At 46.4% G+C, this 25,813-nt stretch overlaps 1 protein-coding gene across 2 annotated transcripts in view; it reads left to right on the top strand.

The window, feature by feature from the left end:
* The window catches only part of LOC147095984 (zinc-binding protein A33-like), a 69,983-nt gene that overhangs the window by 30,196 nt on the left and 13,974 nt on the right, over positions 1–25,813 (top strand). Inside the window, exons 1-5 of one of the 2 annotated variants that reach the window (XM_085974941.1) lie at positions 4,628–5,061; positions 12,933–13,028; positions 13,375–13,608; positions 19,057–19,079; positions 19,178–19,293. In XM_085974941.1, coding sequence (XP_085831067.1) covers positions 4,705–5,061; positions 12,933–13,028; positions 13,375–13,608; positions 19,057–19,079; positions 19,178–19,293 — 826 coding nt within the window. In that variant the 5' untranslated portion in view covers positions 4,628–4,704. Of the gene's footprint in view, positions 1–4,627; positions 5,062–12,932; positions 13,029–13,374; positions 13,609–19,056; positions 19,080–19,177; positions 19,294–25,813 lie in introns of those variants that run through there. The other variant, XM_085974942.1, reaches the window with a different exon arrangement.

The raw sequence follows: 25,813 nt of genomic DNA, 5'->3' as shown, positions 1-25,813 counted from the left end.
AGAAAGCCGCGAGGAGCTGCAGTTTGCCACGGGAACCATGGAGAGCGGCGTTAGCAGCAGCGCGGGGGGAAGTGCGCGAAGACCATAGGGCGTCACCATCAAGGCATAAAACACCAGCAACAGCGCTAGCCACAGCGGAGAAGACAGAAAGCGCGGGAGGCGCCATCTTAATCCAGCGGGGAAGAAGGCAAAGCGCGGGAGGCGCCATTTTGTTAAATCGGGGAAGAAGGCAAAGCGCGGGAGGCGCCATCTTAGATTTCCAAGATGCCGAAGACTGGCAATATCACTGCCTTTGATAATGCAATAGAAGACTGGATCACGTATGTGGAAAGAGTCGAGGTATATTGCGAGGCAAACGAAGTAGCCGATGAGAAAAAGGCATCGGTACTGCTAAACTTAATGGGCACAAGAATGTACGGCCTATTGCGGGACCTGATTACTCCAGCCAAACCGAAGGCGAAGAGTTTTAACGAAATTGTTGCTATCCTACAGGAATACCTAAATCCTACACCGCTGCTGATAGCAGAAAGATTTAAATTCCACAGGAGAAATCAGCATAAAGATGAGAGCAATGCTGATTACCTTACGGAACTACGCAAGCTATCAAAGCACTGCCAGTTCGGAGCAGGACTGGCAGATACTTTACGGGACAAATTTGTCTGTGGACTCCTGAGTGAAGGAACCCAGAAGAGGTTACTCTCAGAGAAAGAGCTGACGCTAGATAAAGCTTTCAGAGTGGCAGTATCGTACGAAGCAGCAGCAAGGGGAGCTGCGAAAATACAGCAAAAGCCACACTATCTGGAGGGAAGCGTTTTACAAAAATTGACCTAGCACAAGCATATTTGCAGATGGAGGTTGAAGAATCCTCTAGGAAGTATCTCACGATAAACACTCACAAAGGTCTTTACCAGTATAATCGACTGGTATTCGGAGTAGCATCAGCTCCGGCGATATGGCAAAGAGCGATGGAACAAGTCCTGCAAGGAATTCCGGGGACTCAGTGTTACTTGGACGACATCCTAGTGACAGGTGAAGATGACAGTGAACACCTTGCCAACCTAGAGCAGGTGCTCACTAGACTACGTGAACATGGGCTACGGGCCAATCGCCCCAAGTGCGAGTTTTTTAAGAAACAGATATCGTATTGTGGCCACGTGATTGATGAAGAGGGGCTACATAAGTCCCCTGACAAAATTGAAGCGGTAGTTAAGGCTCCAGCGCCTGAAAATGTGTCGCAACTGAGGTCATTCCTTGGATTGGTGAATTACTACCATAAGTTTTTGCCGAATTTGTCCACAATTTTCTGCACCCACTGAATGCCCTACTACAAACGGGAGTAGCATGGAAATGGAGCGATGAATGTAAGCGGGCCTTTCAGAAGAGTAAGGACCTAATCACTTCAAGAGAAGTATTGGCTCACTACAACCCATCACTACCGATAAGACTGGCGTGTGATGCGTCTCCCTATGGCATTGGGGCGGTACTGTCACTTATATTCCTTGATGGTTCAGAGAGGCCGATAGCTTTTGCGTCACGCTCGTTAACTTCAGCCGAGCGTAACTACGCCCAGATTGACAGAGAGGCCCTCAGCCTGGTGTGGGGGGTGAAGAAGTTCAATCACTACCTGGACGGTCAGAAATTTACTCTACTTACTGATCATCAACCTCTTGTCTCCATTTTCAACCCTCAGAAGGGCGTACCGATAATGACAGCACAACGCTACAGAGGTGGTCCCTTTTCCTAGGGGCACACCAATATGACATCGAGTACAAAGGAACTAAACAGCATGGGAATGTTGATGGATTGTCGCGCCTACCGTTGCCGACGGTGGAAGAAGAACCTGCAGTGGATCCAGTGGAGATATTCCACTCGACCATAGTCGAATGTCTCCCTGTGACGAATGCAAATATAGAAAAGGAAACACGAAATGACCCGACACTCTCCTGGGTCTATGATTTAACGGTGAAGGGATGGCCAGCACATGGCGAACCACTGCTGCCAGCATTCTCGCCGAGAAGAGAACAGCTGTCAGTGTGCAGAGGAACCTTGATGTGTGGATCCAGAGTAGTAATTCCACCCAAATTGAAGGATAGAGTGCTCAATGAGCTTCATTAGGGTCATCTGGGAGGGGTAAAAATGAAGAACTTAGCCAGAGCGTTTGTGTGGTAGCTGGGAATCAATAGAGAAATCGAAGAGATGACCAAGAGCTGTACAGGATGCCAAAAGGTCCAAAACGCCCCACCACAAGCCCCTCTACATCCATGGGAGTGGCCCTCATCTGCATGGCAAAGGGTGCACATTGATTTTGCTGGTCCATTTATGGACTCGATGTTTTTAATTGCGGTGGATGCACATTCAAAGTGGCCAGAGGTAATAAAAATGTCCTCAACTGCCACAGAAAAAACTATCACAGTCTTACGAACCATATTCGCCAGGAATGGGCTGCCTGAACAGAGTTGCTCCGACAATGCACCACAGTTTGTGTCTGAAGAGTTCCGGAGGTTCTTAAAGAACAATGGTGTTAAGCATTACACATCCGCCCCATATCATCCAGCCACTAATGGATTGGCCGAGAGGTTCGTTCAAACATTCAAGAAGGCTATCAAGGCAATGTGTAATGAAGATATACCCCTACAACACAAGGTGGATAACTTCTTGTTTGCCTACCGGAATGCGACACATGCGGTTACCAACCAAACTCCAGCCATGATGTTCTTCAATCGAAGACTAAGATGCCACTTGGATTTAGTTAAGCCAAACATCAGAAGAGATGTGGAGAACAGGCAGTTTCAGAATATGAATGAAGGGCCAACCAGGAGTTTTAAGATAGGTCAACCAGTTTTGGCCCGGGACTACCGCACAGAGAAATGGCAGCCAGGAACGATCTGCACACGGCAAGGACCTCTAATGTATACCGTCGACGTTGGAGAGAGCATTGTGGGACGCCATGCTGACCAGATTCTGGAGTCACTGGAGAGCGTCAAATCTACGCCACGATCCTATACACCTGGTGATGAAACCGAGGTGCCAGTTGCATCTACCTCAGAATTGGTGATATTGGAAGCAGACGAACCAAACAACGACATTGATCCCGACTCAACTTTGCCAGAAGAACCTGATACCCCAAAGAGGCGTTATCCGGACAGAATCAGGAAGCCTCCTCAAAGACTGAACTTATAATTGCTTAACTTCAACTAATGTATCTAGCAACTGTAATTGTAAATATGTTATTTCATTGTTAATCGAATGTTATGTACTGTTTAGCTAAAGGGGGAGGAATTGTAGTGTATGTATTTTGCAGAAGGAACTATATTCTGCAGCCCCTGTATACTGCAGTACCAGTAGTGACCACCCCTGTATATAAGCCTGTGTAGTAACATTTGCATAGTAGTTCCAGGTTGCCTCCATTCAGTAAAGACCTGTTATAACCAACTCCTGCAGTCCGTGTCTCAATTATACACGGACATAATAACAACCACTGGACATCACAAAGCGCTTTACAGTCAATGAAGTACTTTTTCAAAGTGTACTCACTGTTGTAATGTAGCAGCCAATTTGTGCTCAGCAAGCAAATGTGAGAATGACCAGATAATGTTTTAGTGATGGATAAATATTGGCCAGGACACCTGGAATAACTCCCTTGTTCTTAATAGGGCCTCGGTTTAACGTCTCATCCGAAAAACAGCACCTCCAACAGTGCAGCACTCCCCTGTGGTGTCAACCTAGATTTAACGTTCAGGTCTCTGGAGTGAGACTTGAACCAACAACCTTCTGACTCAGAAGCGCGGGTGCTACCCACTGAGCTACTGGCTGACACATGAGCACTGTGGGAGCCTGCTGTGCATAAATTGGCTGCCACATTTCCTGCATTACAACAGTGACTACACTTCAAAAAGTACTTCATTGACTGTAAAGCGCTTTGGGACATCCGGTGGTTGTGAAAGGCGCGATATAAATGCAAGTTTTTCTTTTTTAACGCTGTGTTCAGCTGTGCGAGGTTAAGACAGGGTGTTGGGTAGAGTGAGGAGTTTCAAAATAGCAGAGGTGGCTTCAAATCAGCATTGCACTCTGATTCACGTCATCATCTCTCTGCTCTACCTGCTGCCGGCGGTCATTTGACATGCGCGCACAAACCCCTTTACCAAGATGGCACCCTACGCACTTCCCATCGGAACTGTGTGCACATCTCCGACCCCATTTTCGAGTCTTAGGTGGCGGCATAGGAACTAAAAAACTACATGGCCCAATTTAGCCCCCATAGTCTATGTTATACAAATTTTTGATGTTATGCTCTATAGTAAAATGAACCTCTTGCCTTATTTATACTGCAGTAATTTCCTTCTTTTACACTCGCCCTTGCTGTGATCAAAAGCCTGCCAGCACAGTCTAAATCAATTCTATCTAGATTAGCTGTTCTGTCTTTGTTCTGTATTAGAATAATGTAAAACATATCTATATTCTTACAGGACCTGAGATACATTCAGGCTAGACTGGGAAGGGGTGGCAGGTTCCCTGAACAAAATGAGTGAACCAACCAGCCAGGTTTTTTCAACATCCGTCTATATTTATCACTCTTCCCTGCCCTTTTCTGGGCGGTGGTTTATAATGTTGCTGCTGGAATCAGGAAGTGAAACTGAAAGTATTTCACTTTACACAGTTCACCATTTTACTTGGAGCACAGTGCAAGGTGACCAGTCCTTCGAGATGGAAGGTGAACTTTCCTGTGCTGTGTGCCATGATCTGTATAAAGACCCTGTCTTACTCGACTGTGATCACAACTTCTGCCGATCCTGTATAACCCGGTATTGGGAGAGCGCTGTCACCGCCGTCTGTCCCGCCTGCAGAAAGGAGACTTCCTCCAGGAACCTGAGACCCAACCGCACCCTCGCCAACATCGTGGAGACATTTGTAAAAAGTCAGCAGGAATGCAGCCGCCACAAGGAGATGCTGAAGGTTTTTTGTAAAACTGACAAACAGCCCATCTGTGTCGTTTGTCAGATTTCAAGAAGTCATCAAAACCATGAGGTGCTGCCACTGGAAGAAGCTACTGAAGAGTTTAAGGTGAGACACCGTGTAAAATAAAATACAGACACAGGTAACAGAATCCTGAACAGGGAGCGTTCACAGATTCGGGTTTGACTGTCTCTCAATACTTAAAGCTCTTTAGATAATGGATTTGTATTTATTTAATTACTTAGTCCTTACACAGACTGCCATTAGTATCGCTGCTGAAGGAACCAGGGACAGGAAGCGAGAGTTTCACTTTATTCTAAACACCATTTTAATAGATCAGTGTAAATTGATCAGCCCTTGGAATACAAAGTGAAGTCTCTTGTACAGTATGTTATCAGATCGATACCGATCCTGTCTCCGTGACAAGTGATACTCTGTGGAACGTGTCTCCTATTTATATTCCAGATGTGAAGCGTTTAATGTCGACATGAACTTGTTAAACTTCCTCCAAAGCCTCTCGAACAGCGCAAAGTTTCAGCAATCGGGTAAAACAACAGGGACCAGGAAACAGAAGCAGACCAATTACTCTCGGTATTTTCTTAAAGAACAGAGGCGTATTTAACGGGAAAGCACTTGAGAAGTTAAGGAGAAAGGGATAGAGTGGAGGAGAAGTAAGGTGAAATAAAACCCCTGTGTGAATTAGGTGACACAGCACACCACCAGAGACCAGAAACAGGAAGGAAAACCCCAGAGAAGTAAAAGGTAAAAACAGGGATAGTGGACAGAAGGAAAATTAAAAGGGAGTGTTTGGAATTAAAATAAAGTAAAACCTAAAGGGACAACAGGAGAAATAGAACAAGAAAGGGAAACAGCTGAGAAAATTATAACTAAGATGGAGTCCATGAGGTTTGGTTATTGTGCAATATTCATAAAGGAGAAAGAGGGATAAATACAAAGGTGAAGAGATATGAAAAGTGTCTGTTAATCAGCAGCTTAAAAAGGATTTCTGACCTTCGAGGTGCAGGAACTTACAGGGAGAGAAGGCAAGAGATTTTCTGAGGCTGAGTGGATAGAATTCGATTCAGTAAGTGATAAGGCCAGGATAGGATCAGACTTGGAGAGGGAACCTTCAGGGACTGTAGCTGGAGACCAGTACAGTCAGCAGCAGATTCTCATCATAGAGGGACACGTGCTGAAGGGAGCCAATGATAGGGGAATGCTGGATGGATTGAAGTTATTGAAAGAAGCAAGAAAGGTCAGAAACCCTGTGAAGATACTCGAGGTTATAATTAGTGAGCAGATACCAGGCACTGCCCAGTTTTAAAATAATTCTCAGGATGTGTGCATTGCTGGCAAGGTAGCATTAATCGACCTGAGAAGGTGGTGGTGGACCTTGTGGGCCTCTGTAGTCTTATTCTTTGTAGTGTAGGAATGTCTAGTTCCTATCCAAAAGACTGAGGTCCACTCAGGCGATGAAATAAACGAGGTTTAATGAAAAGTAACAGAGTTTAACAGATAACTACAGGAGAACATCGAATATAGGTCTAGTCAGTTCGGAGGCTCCACCAGGACTGCTAGGGCGGTCCCGTGGCTGACGTCATGATGTCATCACGTTTTTCCCGCCGGTGATCGCGCTCTGTACATGTAAACAGTGAAAACAAAGATACAGACTCAGGCTGCAGCCAACATATTATTAAAGGGAATTATATACAATTGATTGGAGTCCCTTAGTGGCTCCGCCACAGTAGCAGTTTTTATACAACTGAGTGGCTCGGCCTCTTCAAAGGACAGTTAAAAGTGAACCACATTGGTGTGGGATTGGAGCCACATACAGGCCAGACTGAGTAAGGACAGCAATTAGATTTTTACCACAATCCGACAACTTCATGGCCACTTTTACTGGTACCAGCTTTTTAAACTGAATTCAAATTCTCAAACAGCCATAGTGAGATATGAGCTCAATTTCCCTGGAGTATTAGTCCAGGAACATAACCACGAGGCTACTGTAGGTAGAAGGTCATAAGGTCGTAGAAGGAAAGGCCAATAGAAAACCAGAGACAGCCAAACAAAGATGCAGTTTGCAGGTCACAGTGAGATTGTAGTCATAGGTGATTGTTCACTAAGAATGTGGCTGGCCATTCATGTCTTCAGGACAATACCTGCAGGATGGTGAGCTGCCAACCTGGAACAAGAGCAGTGCATAGAATTACATAGAATTTACAGCACAGAAACAGGCCATCGGGCTCAACAAGCGAGAGTCTAACCACCGCCCCTTGACATTCAATGGCATTACCATCGCCAAATCCCCCACCATCAACATCCTGGGGGACACCATTGACCAGAAACTTAACTGGACCAGCCACATAAACACTGTGGCAACAAGAGCAGGTCAGAGGCTGGGTATTCTGCGGTGAGTGTCTCACATCCTGACTCCCCAAAGCCTTTCCACCATCTACAAGGCACAAGTCAGGAGTGTGCTGGAATACTCTCCACTTGCCTGGATGGGTGCAGCTCCAACAACACTCAAGAAGCGCGACACCATCCAGGACAAAGCAGCCCACTTGATTGGCACCCCGTCCACCACCTTAAACATTCACTCCCTCCACCACTGGTGTACCGTGGCTGCAGTGTGTACCATCTACAAGATGCACTGCAGCAACTCGCCAAGGTTTCTTCGGCAGAACCTCCTAAACCCGCGAACTCTTTCACCAAGAAGGACAAGGGTAGCAGGCGCCTGGGAACACCACCACCTCCACGTTCCCCTCCAAGTCACACACCATCCTGACTTAGAAGTATATCGCCGATCCTTCATCATCGCTTGGTCAAAATCTGGGAACTCCCTCCCTAACATCATTGTGGGAGCACATTCACCACACGGACTGCGGCTCACCACCACCTTCTCAAGGGTAATTAGAGATGAGCAATAAATGTTGGCCTTGCCAGTGACGACCACATCCCACAAAACAAATAATAAAAAAACTGGTCCATGGCGGTTTTTGCTCCACACGGGCCTCCTCTCACCCTATCACCGCATCCACTCTCTGTGATAGCGAGGTCCACACCCCAACCCCCCTCTGGATAAAGAAGTTGCTCCTGAACCTTCCCCATTGGATTTACTAGTGACCATCTTACATATATCAGCTCCAGCCTTGAGCTCTCCCTAGTGGAATCATCCCCTTATTGTAATTATCTTGTAATTTCTGCTTGGCCGCTCTTCAAATCGAGAGACAAAGGGGGAGAAATTGAGTATAGACCCGTTTGGGGCGCCAGCCTTGCCAGGGCACTAAAAGTAGCGCCCCGGAGACATTCGCGCCCCTGCACCGGAAATTGAGTGGTTGTGCCCCAAAGGGAAGCGCGGCACTACTGGAGGCGCCACACATCCCTCTTGGGGCACTGCGGCACGTCATGCTGCGGTATTGCAGGCCTTCCTCCCCTTCTTAAAGGGGAGGGGCTTCGTGCAGCGCGATCTGGGGCCCAGCTGGGCCCCCGAGGATCGGGAGTGCAGGCAAAAGAGCCCAGCACCGAAGAGAAGTGCCGGGCTCTTGGAGCGCAGCCGGCACTCCGTGGGGGGGGGGGGGGGTTTCAGGAGGCTGGGGACGGGAGCGCAGGCAGGTGCTGGCAGGTGGCCAACAACAAAAATGGCCACCCCGCACCTCGCCTTTAATTTGCGCCTCCCCGACCACAGGTAGGCTCCCCTGTACCCAGTAAATCAGGGGGTGCTGCCAAATATCGCAGCCGGGGCGTCAGCGGGGCGCTGTGCACACCGATGACATCATCGGCAGCGGCGCAGCGCTAACGGTTTGCGCCACCACTAACGTCCCGCAGAAATTAGCGGGAGGCATGGGCAGTGTCGCGCCCGGGCGCCAGTTGGCTTGCGACCCACTTAGCGCCCTCTTAAAGCGCTAACGGGTGGCGCAACCTACTGAATTTCTCCCCCAAAGTGACCATAAACATTTTACATCAGTAGATTTGGATTGTTGAACAGTCTGGGTAATTTAGATAAAGTGCTTGGATTTTTGAAATACTTTACCCTTAACACAGGCTTGCTTTTGTATTGTTGTTGCGGAAGAAAGTGGGAGTTTCACGTTACTCTAAAAACCAGTTTACAGATCAGTACAAGTTGATCGGCCCTTTCAATGCACGGCACACTCTGTAGTGCTGTGAAGATCCTGGTGTAGGTTGTTCACAGGGAGTAACAGGACATATTGTACACTGAGGGAGTGGGATCACAAGACGTGGCAGCGCTGGGCGAAGGATTTGCGGTTTGACAGTGCTGGGTTTAGAGAGCCATTCATGGGGAATACAGTATAGGCCCAGGAGTCCAGCAGCTGAAAACAATGTTGGTGCAACAGGTGAGGACAAAGGGCAAAAACTGCCTCGGCCACAACAGGGGCATCAATTGTAGATGTGGTCACACCAGATAACCAGAGATCAGAAAGCAAAGAGTTGGAATAAACGGCTCTTTTTCCGAGTGGTACGCAGTGACTAGTGGGGTACGGCAGGGATCGGGCCTTGGACCCCAGCTATTCACAATATATATTAATGATCTGGACGAGGGAACTGGATGTAATATCTCCAAGTTTGCAGACGACACAAAGCTGGGTGGGCATGTGTGCTGTGAGGAGGATGCCAAGTAACTCCAGTATGATTTGGACAGGTTGGGTGATTGGGCAGAAGCATGGCAGATGCAATATAACGTGGATAAATGCGAGGTTATCCACTTTGGCGTCAAAAACAGGAAGGCAGATAATTATCTGAATGGCAATAGATTGGGAGAAGGGGAAGTGCAACGAGCCTGGGAGTCCTTGTGCACCAGTCGCTGAAGGTAAGCATGCAGGTGCAGCAGGCGGTTAAGAAGGCAAATGGTATGTTGGTCTTCGTAGCGAGAGGGTTTGAGTACAGGAACAAGGATGTCTTGCTGCAGTTGTACAGGGCCTTGGTGAGACCACATCTTGAGTATTGTGTGCAGTTTTGGTCGCCTTATCTGAGGAAGGATGTTCTTGCCATGGAAGGAGTGCAGCGAAGATTCACCAGACTGATACCTGGGATGGCAGGAATGACGTATGTGGAGAGAGTGGGTCGATTGGGCTTGTACTCGCTGGAGTTTAGAAGAATGAGAGGGGATCTCATTGAAACTTATAAAATTCTAACAGGACTAGACAGATTAGATGCTGGAAGGATGTTGCCGATGGTCGGTGAGTCCAGAACCAGGGGTCACAGTCTAAGGATAAGGGGTAAGCCATTTAGGACAGAAATTAGGAGGAATTTCTTCACCCAGAGAGTGGTGAACCTGTGGAATTCTCTACCAAAGAAGGCAGTAGAGGCCAATTCATTAAATATATTCAAGAAGGAGTTGGATATATTTCTTAAGGCTAAAGGGATCAAGGGATATGGAGAGAAGGCAGGAACAGGGTACTGAATTTGGATGATCAGCCATGATCTCATTGAATGGCGGAGCAGGCTCGAGGGGCCGAATGGCCTACTCCTGCTCCTATCTTCTATGTTTCTATGGCACATCAGGACAAATAGTCATGGCTGCAAAAGGAGCACCAATACTAGCAGAAGCCACACCAGAGGGGAAACCGAGCTACAACTGCACCAAGAGTAGAGATGAGTAAAGCAAAACTCAAACCCAGGACCCTGAGAGAGGTTACGTGGAGAAAACTTACTGGATCTACATCCAACAGGAGTTGGGCCAATTTATGGGTAAATTTAAATATTGTTTGCTAACTATATCTTTGTGAATTTCAGGTGCACCACATTTGGCTTGTACAGAGAAACTGCACCTCCCCCTCTCCATGAACAACAGAAAATACTTCAACGTAGAATGATGGAACTGATAATAAAAACAGAAAATGCTAGAAATAAACAGCAAGTCAGTCAATATCTGTAAGGAGCAAAGGCATGTTATAATGAGCCAGTAATTCCTGTCCCAACGCGTGAGTACGGTCGGGGTACTCACGCGTCTGGCCGGAGGAAATGCCAGTTTTCAGCATGCACAGCGCATGCGGGGAAAACCGGCATTTCCTGCCCTCTGAGCGAAGGGGTTCAGAGGCAGAACGCGCGCGACTGCACAGGCAGCGCGTGCGCAGTAAAATTCCTTTTTTTTTTCAAAGTTGCGCGCGTGTAAAGGCCTCCGGTCTTTACGCGTGGAAAAACAAGGCGTAAGTATTAGTTTTTCAGGTAAGTGGGCTTTTAGTACAATGTAGAATTTTTTTTCCCACAGGTTTGTTAGTTTTAAAGAATTTACAGGATGGTAAGTTTAGTTTTAGACCCTATTTTTTAAAATTTAATTTTTTTCAAACAATTGATTAATTGTTTAAAACATTTTTAAAAACTTATTTATAGTTATTATAATCAGTGGGATGTTTTTTAAAATTTTATTTAAAGTTAAAGCAGTGTTTTGGCAGCCCATACTTTTCATGAGTTTGACAGCTCTTATTGTCAAACTCATGAATGAGTTTCCCCTCCCCTGATTGGCTGCACAGTGCTCACCTGATCCCAGCCAGCACATCGCCCTAACTACGCCGCTGGATCAGGTTAGCACAGCGCGCCGACAGCTGAACCGGGCCTGTGAAAGGAAATGCAAGCAGGCCCGGGCTTCAGATGTCGGCGCGCAGGGTGAGTGCAGATCGGGGGCTTGCACGCGTGGCAAGCCCCCGATCTAATTTCAGGGGAAATGTTTTGGATAGGTCCCCTTCACCAGTCAGTGCAAGGTTTCAGACCTCACAGCTAAATCTATCTTGCTTACAACCATAGGGCTGTGTGGGGTTAATGCCTACATATATAAAACTGTAGCAGGGAAAAGTAGTATTGGTGAAGAAGCTCTCCTGTGCTTCAATGGCCAATGTGGCAATCAGCTGATTTTTTTTAGAGCAAAGCTACTTGACAATCAGGCTGCTTCAGTCTCTCTTTTGTTCTGTGCCTGATTCAGAACAAACATTTGATTATTTTTAATCCTGTTGGAGAAGTGAATTGAATTATTCTGGGTTCTATTGACATTTGTATATCAACCAAGCTTCGCACTTGCTGTTCAATTCAGGAGAAATGTGGAACTTGTTACCACAATGAGTAGTTGAGGCAAATAGCATAGATGCATTTAAGGGGAAGCTAGACAAGTACATGAGGGAGGAAGGACTCGACGGTTATGTTGATGGGGGAAACACTCTGAGATATGACCGACTCACTAGATTAACATTGTATTATAAAGCTGTGGAACTCCTGTGGCATTTACTCATGGGTAATAGTCGAGTAAATTTATGGCTAGTACTTCAAATTAGCTTAAAAAAAGCGCCTCTCAAATTCTCTATTAACTTCATATCTCGGATCAAACATTCATGATGCAAAGGAAATGGAATCAGGTGGTTCCTGTAGCGGGCGGCCGATCCCTAATGCCAGTTTTATGCCAGACAGCAAACTGAAAATCTATCTCAGAAACTGCTGAATGTGAAGAAAAAGAGGCCCCATAAAAGTCTGAGAGCTGTACACAGGAGCAGGAATAGATCATTCAGACCATTGAGCCTGTTTTGCCATTCAGTTCGATCATGGCTGACCTGTATCTTAACTCCATGTAGCTGCCTTGGTTCTGTAACCCTTAATATCCTTGCTAACAAAAATCCATCAATCTCAGTTTTGACATTTTCAAATGACCCCCAGCCTTACAGCTTTTTGGGGGAGAGAGTTCCAGATTTCCACTACCCTTTGTGTGAAGAAGTGCTCCCTGACATCACCCCTGAATGGCCTGGCTTTCATTTTAAGGTTCTGCCCCCTTGTGGACTCTCCCACCAGAGGAAATAGTTTCTCTCTATCTCCCCTCTCAACTCCTTTAATCACCTTAAACACCTCAGTTAGATCACTCCTTAATCTTCTATATTCGAGGGAATGAATGCTCTGAGAATTTTCATTGATTAAACTAAATGGTATTTAATTTTCAGCTGTTTATGGCACAAAAGTGTACAAATTAACTGATCTTTGTTCAGGAGGAACTGCGAACCTTACTGAAGCCGGTCCAGGACAAGAAGAAGGAATGTGACGCTGTAAAAAGTGATTATGTGGAAACATTAGCCCACATTCAGGTACATTTGATGTCACTTTGTTGTATATTTTCCAATCACGATTTGTTTTTCTTTGAACTGTTGAATGTCCATTACCAAAGTAAAATCTAAATTTAGCAAAACATTGAATTAGCACAGACACTTCCCTTGTGCTGGTGAAACCGGAGTTAAAGAAAATACAGCAGCTCGATCCTCAGTTAGAGCTCCCTCTTCTGAATAAATTATCATCTGGTCCCCATTAACTGGATTTCACTGCAGCAGAAAATGTTTATCTCTAAAAGATTCTTGTATGAAGAGAACTGCACAGGCTGCACAACCTTTTTAAAATGCTCATTTGTTTTTTCAATCTCACTATTCTTTTCCAAAGGACCAAGGCGTAAAGACAGAGAAACAGATTAAAGCAGAATTTGAAAAACTTCACCAGTTTCTCCGTGAGGAAGAGAGGATTGAGTTGGAAGATCTGAAACTGGAGAAAGAGAAAAACAGTCAGGAGATGAAGGGGAGGATTGAGAAGATAACGGAGGAAATCTCATCGCTTTCAGTCACTGTTCAGGATATTGAACAAGTGCTGAGTGAACAGGACAGCATGAAGTTTTTAACGGTAGATGTATATTTATTTGTTTTTTGTTTCCTTCGTCCCTCTTTGACACAGTCTTCAAGATCGTGCAGGGTGTGCCATCAAAACTTAGAATATTACATTGAATTACAGAGTATTTATAGCACAGAAACAGGCCTTTCGGCCCAACAGGGCCATGTTGGTGTTTGTGCTCCACACGAGCCTCCTCCCACCCTTCGTAACCTAAGCCCATCAACATATTCTATTCCTTTCTCCCTCATGTTTATCTAGCTTCCCCTTAAATGCATTTATACTATTCACCTCAACCACTCCATGTGGTAGCGCGTTCCACGTTCTCACCACTCTCTGGGTAAAGAAGTTTTATTACGTTAAAGGCACTATATGAATGTAAGTTGTTGTTGAATTCACTATTGGATTTATTAGTGACTTTCTTGTATTTATGGCCCCTAGTTCTGGTCTTCCACACAAGTGGAAACATCTTCTCTACGTCTATCAAACCCTTTCATAATCTTACAGACCTCCATCAGGTCACCCCTCAGTCTTCTCTTTTCTAGAGAAAAGAGCCCCAGCCTGTTCACTCTTTCCTGATTGGTACAACCTCTCCGGTCTGGTATCATTCTAGTAAATCTTTTGTGCACCTTCTCCAGTGCCTCTATCTTTTTTTTATAATATGGAGACCAGAACCGTTCCCAGTTCTCCAAGTGTGGTCTAACCAAGGTTCTATACAAGTTTAAGATAACTTCTCTGCTTCACAATTCACTAGAAATGAACCCCAGTGCTTTGTTTGTTTTTATGGCCTTATTAACCTGTGTCACTACTTCTAGTGATTTGTGTATCCGGTATCCCCAGATCCCTCGGTTCCTCTTCCCCATTTAGACTTATTTTCCAAGGAGTATGTGGCCTCCTTTTCTTCCTACCAAAATGTACCACCTCACACTTGCCTATATTGAAGTTCATTTGTCAATTACACGCCCATTCTGCAAGTTTATTAATGTCTTTCTGTATTTTATCGCAGTCCTTCTCGATATTAACTATATCCCCCAATTAGGTGTCATCCGCAAATTTTGGAATTGTACTTCCAATTCCCGAGTCCAAATGCTTTCTGTAAATGGTGAACAACAGTGGTCCCAGCACCGATCCTTGTGGAACACAACTTTACACCTTTTGTCAATCTGAGTAACTACCTTTATCCCCTACTCTCTGTTTTCTGTTCTGTAGCCAGCTTGCTATCCATTCTGCTACTTGTCCCCTGACTCCACATGTTCTGACCTTAGTCACGAGTCTACTATGCGGTACCTTATCGAAGGCCTTTTGGAAATCCAAATATGTTACATCTACTGAATTCCCCTTGTCTACCCTTTCTGTTACTTCAGAGAATTCAATAAGGTTGGTCAAGCATGACCTTCCCTTTTGAAATCAGTGCTGACTATTCTTCATTATATTTTCAGATTCTAGATGTTTTTCGATTGCATGTTTGAGTAAGGATTCCATTATCTTTCCTACTACCGACGTTCAGCTAATTGATCTATAGTTCGCTGGACTTGTTCTATCTCACTCACTAATATAAAACTCACTCACTAACCAAAATAAGACCAATCACCTGTGACATTTGGTTTTCTGTCTCACACCCAAGAGCACTAACGGCTGTCTTTAACATGGAAGTTCCTAAATCTGGAGCTTGTTTGCTGTGAAATATTATAATAAGGGGATAGTTTTATCAAATCAAACATTGAGGAAAATAAAAAGTACGATAGCAAAATACTGCAGATGTTGGAAATCCGAAATAACAACAGAAAATGCTGGAAAAACTCAGCAGGTCAGGCAACATCCGTGGAGAGAAATTTGAGTTGACGTTTCGGGTCGGACCCTTCTTCAAAACTGGAAAGAAAAGAAAATAGATCGAAGGCAGGGCTGCGATCGGGCAAAAGAAGTAAAAGATACAAAAGCAGTAAAAGAGACAATAAAAGGTATTCGAAGCTAGATGAGATGGTAATAGGCTGAGATTAGGTGTGAAGTGTACTGGCAGGGCAAGAGTTAGCTGCCAGGTGTGAGAGAGAAACAAAAGGAAAGGGGGGGAGGAAAAGGAGTGGAAAAATTACAAGAAAAAATGTAATGGGGCCGAGGTTATGATCTGAAATTGTTGAACTCGATATTGAGTCCGGAAGGCTGCAGAGTGCCTAATCGGAAGATGAGGTGCTGTTCCTCGAGTTTACGTTGAGCTTCCATGGAACAATACAAGAGGCCAAGGACGGTGAGGTCCGAGTGGGAATGGAGCGGTGAATTAAAATGACAGGCGACCGGAAGCTCGGGGTCACCCTTACGGACTGAACGGAGGTGTTCCGCAAAGCGGTCACCCAATCTGCGTTTGGTCTCCCCAATGTGGAGGAGACCGCCTCGTGAGCAGCGAATACAGTATACTAGATTGCGAGAAGTACAAGTAAATCGCTGTTTCACCTGGAAGGGGTGTTTGGGGCCCTGGACAGTGGGAAGGGGGGAGGTATAGGGGCAGGTATTACATCTCCTCCGCTTGCACGGGAAGGTGCCAGGCGAAGGGGAAGGGCTGTTTGGGGTGATAGAGGAGTCGACTAGGGTGTCTCGGAGGGAGCGGTCCCTACGGAATGCTGAAAGGGGAGGGGAAGATACGTTTGGTGGTGGGATCACTTTGGAGGTAGTGGAAATGCCAGAGGATGATCCGTTGAATGTGGAGGCTGGTGGGGTGAAAGGTGAGGACAAGGGGAACCCTATCATGGTTCCGGGAGGGAGGGGCAGGGGTGAGGGCAGAAGTGCGGGAGATAGAACTGACACGGTCGAGGGCAGTGTCAACCACGGTAGAGGGGAATCCTCGGTTGCGGAAAAAGGAAGACATGTCTGAAGCACTGGTGTGGAAGGTGGCATCGTCGGAGCAGATACGGCGGAGACGGAGAAACTGGGAGAATGGAATAGAGTCCTTACAGGAAGCGGGGTGGGAGGAAGTGTAGTCCAGATAGCTGTGGGAGTCAGTGGGCTTGTAGTGAATACTGGTCGATAACCTATCCCCAGAGATGGAGACGGAGAAGTCGAGGAAGGGAAGGGAAGAGTCAGAGATGGACCATGTGAAGGTGAGGGAAGTGTGGAAATTGGAGGCAAAGTGAATGAAATTGTCAAGTTCGGGGCGAGAGCAGGAAATGGCACCGATACAGTCATCAATGTATCGGAAAAAGAGGTGAGGGAGGGGACCCGAGTAGGACTGGAACAAAGATTGTTCCACATAGCCCACGAAAAGGCAGGCATAGCTAGGACCCATGTAGGTACCCATGGCAACACCTTTGATTTGGAGGAAATGAGTGGAGTTAAAGGAGAAATTGTTCAATGTGAGAACAAGTTCAGCCAGGCGGAGGAGGGTGGTGGTGGATGGGGACTGGTCGGGCCTCTGTTCAAGGAAGAAGCGGAGCGCCCTCAGGCCATCCTGGTGGGGGATGGAGGTGCAGAGGGATTGTATGTCCATGGTGAAAAGGAGGCGGTTGGGGCCAGGAAACTGGAAACTGTTAAAGTGGCAGAGGGCGTCCGAAGAGTCGCGGATGTAGGTGGGAAGAGACTGGACAAGGGGAGAAAAGATAGAGTCAAGATAGGAAGAGATAAGTTCCGTGGGGCAAGAACAGGCTGAAACGATGGGTCTACCAGGGCAGTCCTGTTTGTGGATCTTGGGAAGGAGGTAGAAGCGGGCTGTGCGGGGTTGGGGAACTATGAGGTTGGTGGCAGCGGGGGGAAGATCTCCAGAGGAGATGAGGTCAGTGACAGTCTTGGAAATGGTGGTTTGATGTTCGGTAGTGGTGTCATGGTCCAGGTGGAGGCAGGAGGAGGTGTCGGAGAGTTAGCGTTCAGCTTCCGCTAGGTAGAGGTCAGTACGCCAAACAACAACAGCACAACCCTTGTCAGCGGGTTTAATGACAATGTCAGGGTTGGATCTAAGAGAATGGAGTGCTGCAAGTTCAGAGGGAGGTAGGTTGGAGTGAGTGAGGGGAGCAGAGAAATGGAGACGGCCGATGTCACGGCGGCAGTTAGCGATGAAAAGATCTAGAGAGGGTAAGAGGCCAGGAGGAGGGCTCCAGGTAGAACGGGAATTCTGCAAGCGGGAGAAAGGGTCAGTTGTGCAGGGGGATGACTCCTGGCCAGAGAAGTGGGCACGGAGACGAAGGTGGCGGAAAAAGAGCTCAACATCGTGCCGAGCTCGAAATTCATTGAGGTGGGGGTGTAAGGGGATGAAGCTCAGGCCTTTGCTGAGGACTGATCGTTCGGGGTCAGAGAGTGGAAGGTCAGAGGGGATAGTGAAAACGTGGCAGGGGGTGAGATTGGGAGAAGGGGGTTCAGAGGAAAGTGAAGGGGAAGAAGGTTCCGGAGGGGTGTTGGTGTCCAAGAGTTGATGAAGCTTGTGATCCTCGACATCGGAAAGGAAGAAAAAAAGTTTTTTGTTGAAGTGTCGGATGAGTCGAAGGATGAAATGGAACTGTGGACCCGGACAGCTTTGTGATAGAGTGCGCCAGTGTTGCTGAAGAGAGAGGTCGAGAGTGTTCATGTGGCGCCGCATGGCGTTGAGCGTGGATCTCAGGTTGTGGCGAGAGCAGTAGTTCGAGGAACGATGAATATCTTTGTATCCTCAGAACGGTCAGACCATTCTCCCCCAAGAGTGCATTTACACTGCAGCTGCTAGTCAGAGAGCGGTAACTACAGTCCGGGATCAGCCAGGCAGGACCGTGTTCACATTGCTTGGCTCCTGCCTGGCTGGAACTGTACTGACTCTGTCCAGGAGAGAGCTCTGCACAGGGTCAGATACACAGATAGGCAGAGCTTTCTCCCAATAGTTCAATAGTTATATTCACATGCATTAAGCAGATGTACTTTAACCTCTTTGTGCATCTGATGGTAAAATGGCGAGACGAGAAGCAGAGTGTGCCAGTGTTTTGTGATTGTTGTGTGTGCTTTACTTCTGTGATTACTGATTGGTGAAACATGTTTGTTCAGTAAATATACACGTGAAGTACCTATATTGTGTGAGTGTGTAAGGTGTTTTCTACTGAATTAGTTCACGTGGTTAAAACGGTGTCTCTCTGGTCACACCTGTGGTTAGTCAGCCATTTCTATTGGACAACACTGGTATAGATTCACAGATACATTCATCTCCTTTGGGCAAAGGACACATGCAGGTTACAACTTGAATAGATTAAAGTGACTCTCTTTAAATAATATTTTAATTCTCATAATTTGAGACTTCAGGATTTTACAATTGGATTGTAGCTCTGTGGGTTGTGTTGTGCAGTCAGATCGAGTCAGTTGTAATGTTGGGGAGTAACTCACAGTACAGTGAGGACAGGAAGAGGCAGTCCAATAACTTTCCATATTTAGAATGTACTTTTCTGTGGAATCCAGTCTGTTACTTTCTTTTAGTGATAAAATGTTCTCTAAACACAAATAGTAATAATTGTTCTTGTTCCGCAGAAATTTCCAGAAACTGAGAAAAGGTATAATTTACACCCTTGATTTGAGTCGATATTTGAATTTCTAACATCTCTCGCCCCCCCCGGAATGATCCAACACTGACCTTTATCTCCTGTTCCAGAGCGAAGCGAACTCTCCCAGAGCCGCAGAAGGTTTACCCTTTAATAAATGTGGGGAAGTACATTGGGTCACTGCAGTACAGAGTGTGGAGAAAGATGCTGACGGTGATTAATACAGGTGGGTGTGAGCTTCCTGACACCAGCTATTAAACAGCTCTCTCTATTAGTAGAAGAGACCAATCTGTTTATAATAAATATAGAATTGTATTTGTAAATGACTAGATTTTACTTGTCGGTTTTCTGTTACAATACATAATTGTCAGATCAGCTTCCATTTGACATTTTTGCTGAATAATTAGCAGAAATTCCAGTGGGAGCGTTTTCAGGACAGATGTGGGCTGTGCTGAACTTCTGTCTGCCCCATGGATGTGTCCCTGTCCCAAATCCTGGAGTCTTGGCTATTTCCATATTGTGAGTCGGTGCCAATACTATGTCCCGCTTGAATAGGGAGCCAACTTTAGGTGAGAGTAGACAGGTCAGAAATGTAAGGGACATGAGGAGCTACATTTGAAAACTGAAAACTGCTGCTGCTGGAGGCCGGTTTTCTGAAAGCTCACGATCAATCAGCGATAAACGGGTCATTTTCCGGTTGACAGACTGTAACTAGTGGGTGCTGCAAGGATCAGTGCTTGGGCCTCCGCTATTTACAATCTATATTAATGACTTCGATGAAGGGACCAAGTGTAATGTATCCAAGTTTGCTGACGATACAAAGCTAGGTGGGAAAGTAAGCTGTGTGGAGCACACAAAGAGCCTGCAAAGGGATATAGACAGGTTAAGTGAGTGTGCAATAAGTTGGCAGATGGAGTCTAATGTGGGGAAATGTGACGTTATTCACTTTGGTAGGAAGAATGGAAAAATAGAATATTTTTTAAATGGTGAGAAACTATTAAATGTTGGTGTTCAGAGAGATTTGGGTGTCCTCGTACAGGAAACACAGAAAGTTAGCATGAAGGTACAGCAAGAAATTAGGAAGGCAAATGGCATGTTGGCCTTTATTACAAGGGATGTGGAGTACAAGAGTAAGGAAATCTTACTACAATTGTACAGGGCTTTGGTGAGACCACACCTGGAGCACTGTGCACAGTTCTGGTCTCCTTTATCTGAGAAAGGACATACATGCCTTAGAGGCGGTGCAACGAAGGTTCACTTGATTGATCCCTGGGATGAGAGGGTTGTCCTATGAGGAGAGATTGAGCAGATTGGGATTATACTCTCTGGAGTTTAGAAGAATGAGCGGTGATCTCATTGAAACATATAAGATTCTGAGGGAGGTTGACAGGGTAGATGCTGAGAGGTTGTTTCCCCTGGCTGGAGAGTCTAGAACTAGGGGGCATAGTCTCAGGATAAGCAGTCAGCCATTTAAAACCATTTATTCACTCTGAGTGTTGTGAATCTTTGGAATTCTCTACCCGAAAGGGCTGTGGATGCTGAGTCGTTGAGTATATTCAAGGCTGAAATAGAATGATTTTTGGACTCTAGGGGAATCAAGTGATATGGGGATTGGGCGGGAAAGTGGAGTTGAGGTCGAAGATCATCCACGATCTTATTGAATGGCAGAGCAGGCTCGAAGGGCTGTATGGCCGACTCCTGCTCCTATTTCTTATGTTCTTATTACATTTTGGAATTTAGCCTTTTAAATGTTAAATACCCCCCATGTCTTCAGCAACACTGGACACCAGGGACAGGGGAAATGGAGTCAGTAAATTATTTAAAAGGAAATTAGATAATTGCTTGAAAAGAAGCATATTAAAGTGTAGGGGGAGTGAGTGGGACAGTAGAATTTGTTTGTCTGGATTGGCCTATAATGGTCAATAATCATAGGTCATAGATTTAAAATCATTGGCAAAAAGTCTAGATGGGAGATGAGAAATTTATGATTCACCTCACATTGTGGGGCACTAATCTGAGTTAAACAGGCAACAAGTGCTACTGCCTCAACTCTGCCGGTTTAAAATTACACCACAATTGTCCTCAACACAAAGCGGCCTTTCCTGAATGTCCATCCAGAGCCTGCTCCACCACAATGTGGGTGGTCAACCCTTCCACTCTATTTTCCCCAACTTATGCCCCAAACTCAACCCTAATTAATCCCACCACCATTATATTGGGGCAGGGAAGATACTCGCTCACCAGGGTTGATCACCAAGAAGGCCATTCCTGGATTTCTCAGTGCCTCTCCTCCCATGAAGATGCAGCCCTCCCCCAGAACTTTTGGGTCGATTCGTCCACTGCTTGCCGATGACCTGCAGCTAACATCCACTTGGACAGTAGTACTGTCTGGCAGTCAAAGTCACTGCTGTCTTGAATTTTATTGCATCTGGACCGGGATCCTTCCAGGCAGCATCTGGTGACCTTTACCACATTGGCCATGCACCATTGCATAAAGAAAGTGACTGATGCTCTCTTCAAGCTCCAGAACTACCCGCGCCTCTAGCCAAGCTGTTCCAGTACAGCTACAACACTGGCATCTATCCGACAATGTGGAAAACTGGCCAGGTATGCCCTGCCCACAAAAAGCAGGACAAATCCAATCACCACCCATCAGTCTACTCTCAATCATCAGCAAAGTGCTGGAAGGTGTCATCGACAGTGCTATCAAGCGTCACTTGCTCTCCAATAACCTGCTCACTGATGCCCAGTTTGGGTTCCGCCAAGACCACTCGGCTCCCGACCTCATTACAGCCTTGCTCCAAACATGGACAAAGGAGCTGAATTCCAGAGGTGAGGTGAGAGTGATTGCCCGTGACATCATGGCAGCATTTGACCGAGTGTGGCATCAAGGAGCCCTAGCACAAAGGAATAAGTTTGTGGTGATTAAACGTTAATCATCACAGCCCCAGAACATCGCTGCATGAGTTCCTCAGGGCAGTGTCCTAGGCTCAACCATCTTCAGCTGTTTCATCAATGACCTTTCCTCCAACATAAGGTCAGAAATGGGGATGTTCACTAATGACTGCACAGTGTTTATAGCCATTCACAACTCCTCAGATAATGAAGCAGTCCATGCCCGTATGCAACAAGGCCTGGACGACGTTCAGGCTTGGGCTGATAAGTGGCAGGTAACATTCGCGCCACAGAAGTGCCAGGCAATGACTATCTCCAAAAAGCGAGGGTCTAACCGCTGCCCCTTGACATTCAACAGCATTACCATTGCCGAATCCCCCACTGTCAACATCCTGGGAGTCACCATTGACCAGAAATTTAATTGGACCAGCCACATAAATACTGTGGCAACAAGAGCAGGTTAGAGGCTAGGTATTCTGTGGCGAGTGTCTCACATCCTGACTCCCCAAAGCCTTTCCACCATCTAAAAGGCACAAGTAAGGAGTGTGATAGAATACTCTCCACTTGCTTGGTAAGTGCAGCTCCAATAACACTCAAGAAGCTCGACACTATCCAAGATAAAGCAGCCCGCTTGATTGGCACCCCATCCACTACCTTAAACATTCACTCCCTCCACCACCGGCGTACCGTGGCTGCAGTGTGTACCGTCTACAAGATGCCTGCAGTAACTCACCAAGGTTTCTTCGTCAGCACCTCCCAAACCCGCGACCTCTTCCACCTAGAAGGACAAGAGCAACAGGCGCATGGGAACACCACCACCACCACCTCCACGTTCCCCTCCAAGTCACACAAGCTCCTGACTTGGAAGTATTTTGGCATTCCTTTATCGTCGCTGGGTCAAAACCCTGGAACTCCCTCCCGAAGAGCACTGTGGGAGGACCTTCACCACACGGAGTGCAGCTGTTCAAATAAGGCGTCTCACCGCCACCTTCTCAAGGGCAATTTGGGATGGGCAATAAATGCTGGCCTTGCCAGCGATGCCCACATCCCATGAACGAATAAAAAAAAACTGTGGGTCATTCACTTCATTTTCTTCCCAATGGAACCAGCAAAACAATGAGGACGAGCTGTCCAGTGCTACAGACTGGCAGTGTTTCCACAGGTACAAGGAGCAATTGACTGAATACATATCAAAGCCCTGTATGAAAACCTGCTCAGTATCATGAACACATGCTTTAATTTGATTCATGGGCAACTCGTGTGTGATGTCCCACATCTAATATTGAACATTAAGCCCACTATCTGGGAAGCTGTGTTGATGCTTCCATCATGTGTTAATCTACCACACCAGCTCCTGTGACTCAAACCAAGTTTCAAAATGGTTGATTGGTGATCAGGGTTATCCCCAGCAGTCATGGCTTACAACTGCAGTAAGGTTTCTACAGACAGAGGGGGACACCAGACATAATGAGACCCATGTCAGTAAAAGGAGTGCGATAGAGAAGACCATCGGGGGTAAAAATTTGGTCGGTTAGCGCCTGCGGGGGGCGCTAACGGGGCGGTAGGAATTTAGCGCCCGAGCGCGGAGATTTTAGCGCCGCTCACAAAATTGACCAGTCGTTTTGCGGCAGCATTAAACACTACCGCCACATTCTCCTGCGCATGGAGATCGTGATGTCAGTCGAGCGTGCAGCACCCCAGACCGGATATTGAGTTGCGCCCCCTGCCTTAGCTCCTGCCCCTAGGAACAGCAGGTAGAGGGGAACGTTTTCAAGTCGGGAAGGGGCTGGGAGAGCGCTATTTAAAGGCGGGCGCTTCCTGTCTTCTTGTCGGCAAAATTTTTACTACACACAGGTTGAGAAGGAGAGAGACGTCTGGAGAGATTTAACACCTTCCTAAGGAGTTTTGGCCTTCAGCACCACTTTTGAGGTTCCTAAGCGCTGATCTCTTTCCCTGGGCCTATCCATTAGTGCTTCCAACACAATTACTTTCAAGGTCTCTCCAGGCTGAGATTCAAGGCTGCACTGAGCAGGGTGTGGCTGGCCAGCAAGATGGCCCCTCCCCTTTAAGAACTGGACTGCGCCGGTCTGTCTGGCTTCCATGGTAACGGTCCTCGCCTGAGCTTCGGTAGCGGTCTGAGGTAGCGCCTCGCTCCCCGACGTTAGCACCTTAAGAGAGGTGTGTAGCGCCTGATTTAGAGCTCAAATCACCTCCAGAGGGCGATAGAGGCGAATTTTGCAGTCGGAGGTGATAATTAGCGCCGGGCGCTAAAGTTTACGCCCGGCCGATATTAGTGCCCCAAAATGGCCAATACCCAATTTCCCCCCTGCAATACAGTCTGTCGAGAGTCTCCAGAGTCACTGCAGCTTGCTACGTACGACATAATATCGCAGTGAAGACGAGCTTGCTACTACTGGAAGGGGATGATGATGAAGACGAGGGAAGAATATCCATTCACACAGCATGAGCAGGGTGCACAGGAAGGGGAGAATGTGGTACAAGACCAGCAGCCAGAGACAGGACACCAATTATAGCGCAGTGCTTTCAATGATTAAAAGCTGACACACTTCCATCGATGTATCAAAGATTCAGTGTGTCCTTCCTGCTACTCCTTCAGACATCTTGCCACTTGTGTTTCCTGCTGTTTAAGAAGTCACCTGTCCTTTAATTAACAGGCAGCAACAGCGCTCTATTCCCTCCCTGCTAACTCAGTCTCTCAATGAGGAGCACTATCACTGCTCCTAACTCGCCCTGTTTGAATAATTAGGGCCCCAGGACATCAGTGGGTTAGTGGCAGAGAAACGTGGGCTAAACCAGCAACTGGCGAGAATCCTGCCCCTCACATCGAAATAAAAGACACAGGCATGGACATGGCCTGATTCTGTCATTGAGCATTCTGGGATTCCTTGACTTCTCCATCAATTTTCTCCATGACTCTTTTCCCAATAAGCAAATCTCTGTGTAGCTTTTCCTTCAAAAAACTACATCTCTCCCTTCTCAGGGTCTCCTGGTGTACCCCCAACATCTCTAGTGTTGTGCTGTAGATTGAAATCCATGTCCAGCTGAGAGAGCAGACGGGACCTCGGTTTAATGTCTTGTCCGACACTGCAGCACTCCCTCAGTACTGCACTGGAATGTCAGCCTGGATTTTGTGCTCAAGTCTCTGGAGTTGGGACTTGAACCCACGACCTTCTGACTCAGAGGTGAGAGTGCTAACACTTTTTTTTAATAAATATACTTTATTGAACATTAAGAACATTTACAACATCTTGATCATTTCATTGTATGATACAAATCAATTCCGCCGCTCTGCACCGCCATTCCGCCACCACATTTTAACATCAAAACCTAAAGTTTAATTTGTCTCCTGTAACATATATTAATTGATTGTACTTTAAAAACTGGTTGTAAAATACTATCCCTAAATTCCTTTCTGAATAAAGCATCCACAGAGCCTTATAATGATCTTTTAGCTTATATTTAAAATACTCTTTTAGATTGGTTCTCCTCCCCTTAAAAAACAGAGCATTCCTTCTTTGCACAATCACGAATCTAGCCAAACTGAACATTAAATTAATTGCCGCTCCGCTAGACTCGGGCAGACTCTCCTGCAATCCCCATCTCAAAATTGAGTCCCACGGGATTCCCATTCTCGCTCTTCGGTCCCCACCCAGCAAAAAAGCTTCACACAACTGTCGAACATAGTATTTAAAGTCATTTAACTACGGACATAACACCAGTAAATGAGACAGTCTCATCCCGTGCCCCATACACTGGGCAAGTTGCCGCCTCCACTCGCCCAATCTTGCACAAGACCGTCATGGAAAAAAGTCCGGTTATGAGCCAATTTA

The sequence above is a fragment of the Somniosus microcephalus genome, unplaced genomic scaffold (genome assembly GCF_052327205.1).
Source record: "Somniosus microcephalus isolate GS21.2 unplaced genomic scaffold, FLI_Smic_1.0 unresolved_chr1, whole genome shotgun sequence".
Lineage (NCBI taxonomy): Eukaryota > Metazoa > Chordata > Chondrichthyes > Squaliformes > Somniosidae > Somniosus > Somniosus microcephalus.
This window is presented reverse-complemented; position numbering and strand designations above follow the sequence as displayed.